The sequence below is a fragment of the Silene latifolia genome, chromosome Y (genome assembly GCF_048544455.1).
Source record: "Silene latifolia isolate original U9 population chromosome Y, ASM4854445v1, whole genome shotgun sequence".
In the NCBI taxonomy this organism is placed as follows: Eukaryota; Viridiplantae; Streptophyta; class Magnoliopsida; order Caryophyllales; family Caryophyllaceae; genus Silene; species Silene latifolia.
Genome location: NC_133538.1, coordinates 473,852,442 through 473,854,475, shown reverse-complemented (window position 1 = coordinate 473,854,475; position 2,034 = coordinate 473,852,442). Strand labels below are relative to the sequence as shown.

Sequence of the window (2,034 nt, the reverse complement as noted above, 5' to 3'; positions counted from 1 at the left end):
TCTTTCACCCTTTGATATACATCATGACCGCTTAATAGCTTAGGACATGGACGATTATCAGGTTTTCCATTGAAAGCTTTTTGTAGCTTGCGATATGAATGATCTTCTTCTAAAAATCGACGGTATCCTAAGAAAGCTTGCTTTCGAGAAAACCTCAAATAAGAAGAATCAACATCTTCTCCACACAAGAGGCACGCCTCTTTCCCATGCACAGTGTGTCCACAAAGATTACCATATGCAGGGAAATCAGATATAGTGCATAATAGCATAGCTTTCAAATTGAAAACACTATTTTGGTAGGCATCAAAGACTTATATCCCTTCATCCCATAATGTTCTCAAATCATCAAAAACGGGTGCCAAGTAAACATCTATGTCATTACCCGGTTCTTTAGGGCCAGAAATCAATAAAGACAACATCAAATACTTCCGTTTCATGCACACATATGGAGGTAAATTGTAAATAGCTAAAAGTACAGGCCAAGTGCTATGTTGACTACTTAAATTCCGATAAGGATTCATCCCGTCAGTAGAGAGTGCAAGTGGAAGATTTCTGGGTTCTTTTCCGAATTCGGGATACTTAACATCTATATGTTTCCACTCTAAACCATCAGACGGGTGTCTCAATTTGCCATCATTAGCCTTTGCAGTTTTATGCCATGTTAACAACTTTGCATCTTCTTTATTCGCAAAGAGTCGTCGCAACCTAGGTATTATTGGAAAATACCACAAAACTTTAGCTGGGATCCCCTCTTTCTTTTTATATCTCCATTCATTACAAACTGGACAATGAGTCAAACTCTCATATTCCTTGCGATATAATATACAATCATTTGGACATGCATGAATCTTCACATATTTCATACCAATTCCTCTAAGTATCTTCTTTGCCGCATATGTACGATTAGGAAGAACATTATCTTCTGGAAGCATGTCCTTCAATAATTCGAGGAGGTGGGTAAAACTTTTATCACTCCACCCATTGGTTGCTTTCAAATTATATAGCTTAACAACGGCTGACAATTTTGTATAATTCTTACAACTCTTATACAAAGGCATTTCGGAGTCTTTTAACTTCTCTAATACAATGCTTGTAATATCATCTAAATTAGTAACATCGAGATCTTCATCGTCACCTAGAATGTCATCTTTATCATCGGGATATTGGTCAGAGTTATCTTCTTCTACACTGTCTTTACTTAACCGATCCTCTAATATTGTTTCTAACTCATCATCAAACTCGTCAGCGGACACAGAATTCATATCACAAGAATTCATATCCCAATCCGAATCTTCCAGTGAGTCGATACCTTTTTTCATAGGAAGAGTTTCCCACTCAATCTCAATCTCTGCCAACTGAACATCAATATCTTCCTCCATTCTCTGCACCACTCTAGACTCCCCATGAAACCTCCAAAGTTTATACCTTGGATTAAAATTATTCTTTTCTAAATAGATTTTAACCTCCGAGAAACTCATATATTTAATATTCAGACACATATCATAAGGGCATGGCATATGAGACGTGTCTTTCACATTATTTCTAACGAATTCATAAAACTCAGCTAAACCGGCATCATATTTAGGATCACCTCTTTTCCCATCTATCATCCACGTACGATCCATATTGATCTATATAATAGAAAAAATCAACAAATATTACAAGGAGAAAAATAAGCAACAAGAATGTTTTGTACCGGAAACAAAATAAATGAATCCATATACACCAACTCAATAAAAAAATCAAAATCCCATGATTCAAAGGACATATTAAAACGACACTCCTATAATTTGCAGCCATGTAAAACTTTGAGTTTTTAACCAAATTTGAGTCATGTAAAACTTCTCTTTTGGGACTGAATTCATCAGCATGATTCACCAGCTTTTGTAAGTCTTTGCAGCCATGTAAAACTTTGAGTTGTTAACCAAACTTGTGTTTAAGAAGACAAAATTTTCAGCTTTCTATATATTAAAACAAGCACAAACTTCCTGTTCAGAGATTCAGAGCTTCTCATACTTGGCTGCAAGTAGTTAA

At 35.7% G+C, this 2,034-nt stretch overlaps 1 protein-coding gene across 1 annotated transcript; it reads right to left on the bottom strand.

Annotated features, from left to right (window-relative positions):
• Positions 1-311: 311 nt before the first annotated feature.
• Positions 312-1,625, bottom strand: LOC141632974 (uncharacterized). The gene has a single exon (XM_074445473.1). The coding sequence runs from the start codon at positions 1,623-1,625 to the stop codon at positions 312-314; it is 1,314 nt and encodes a 437-aa protein (XP_074301574.1).
• Positions 1,626-2,034: the final 409 nt, after the last annotated feature.

Coding starts and splice junctions, on each gene's coding strand:
- LOC141632974 (XM_074445473.1), bottom strand. CDS start 1,625: ATGGATCGTACGTGGATGATAGATGGGAAAAGAGGTGATCCTAAATAT.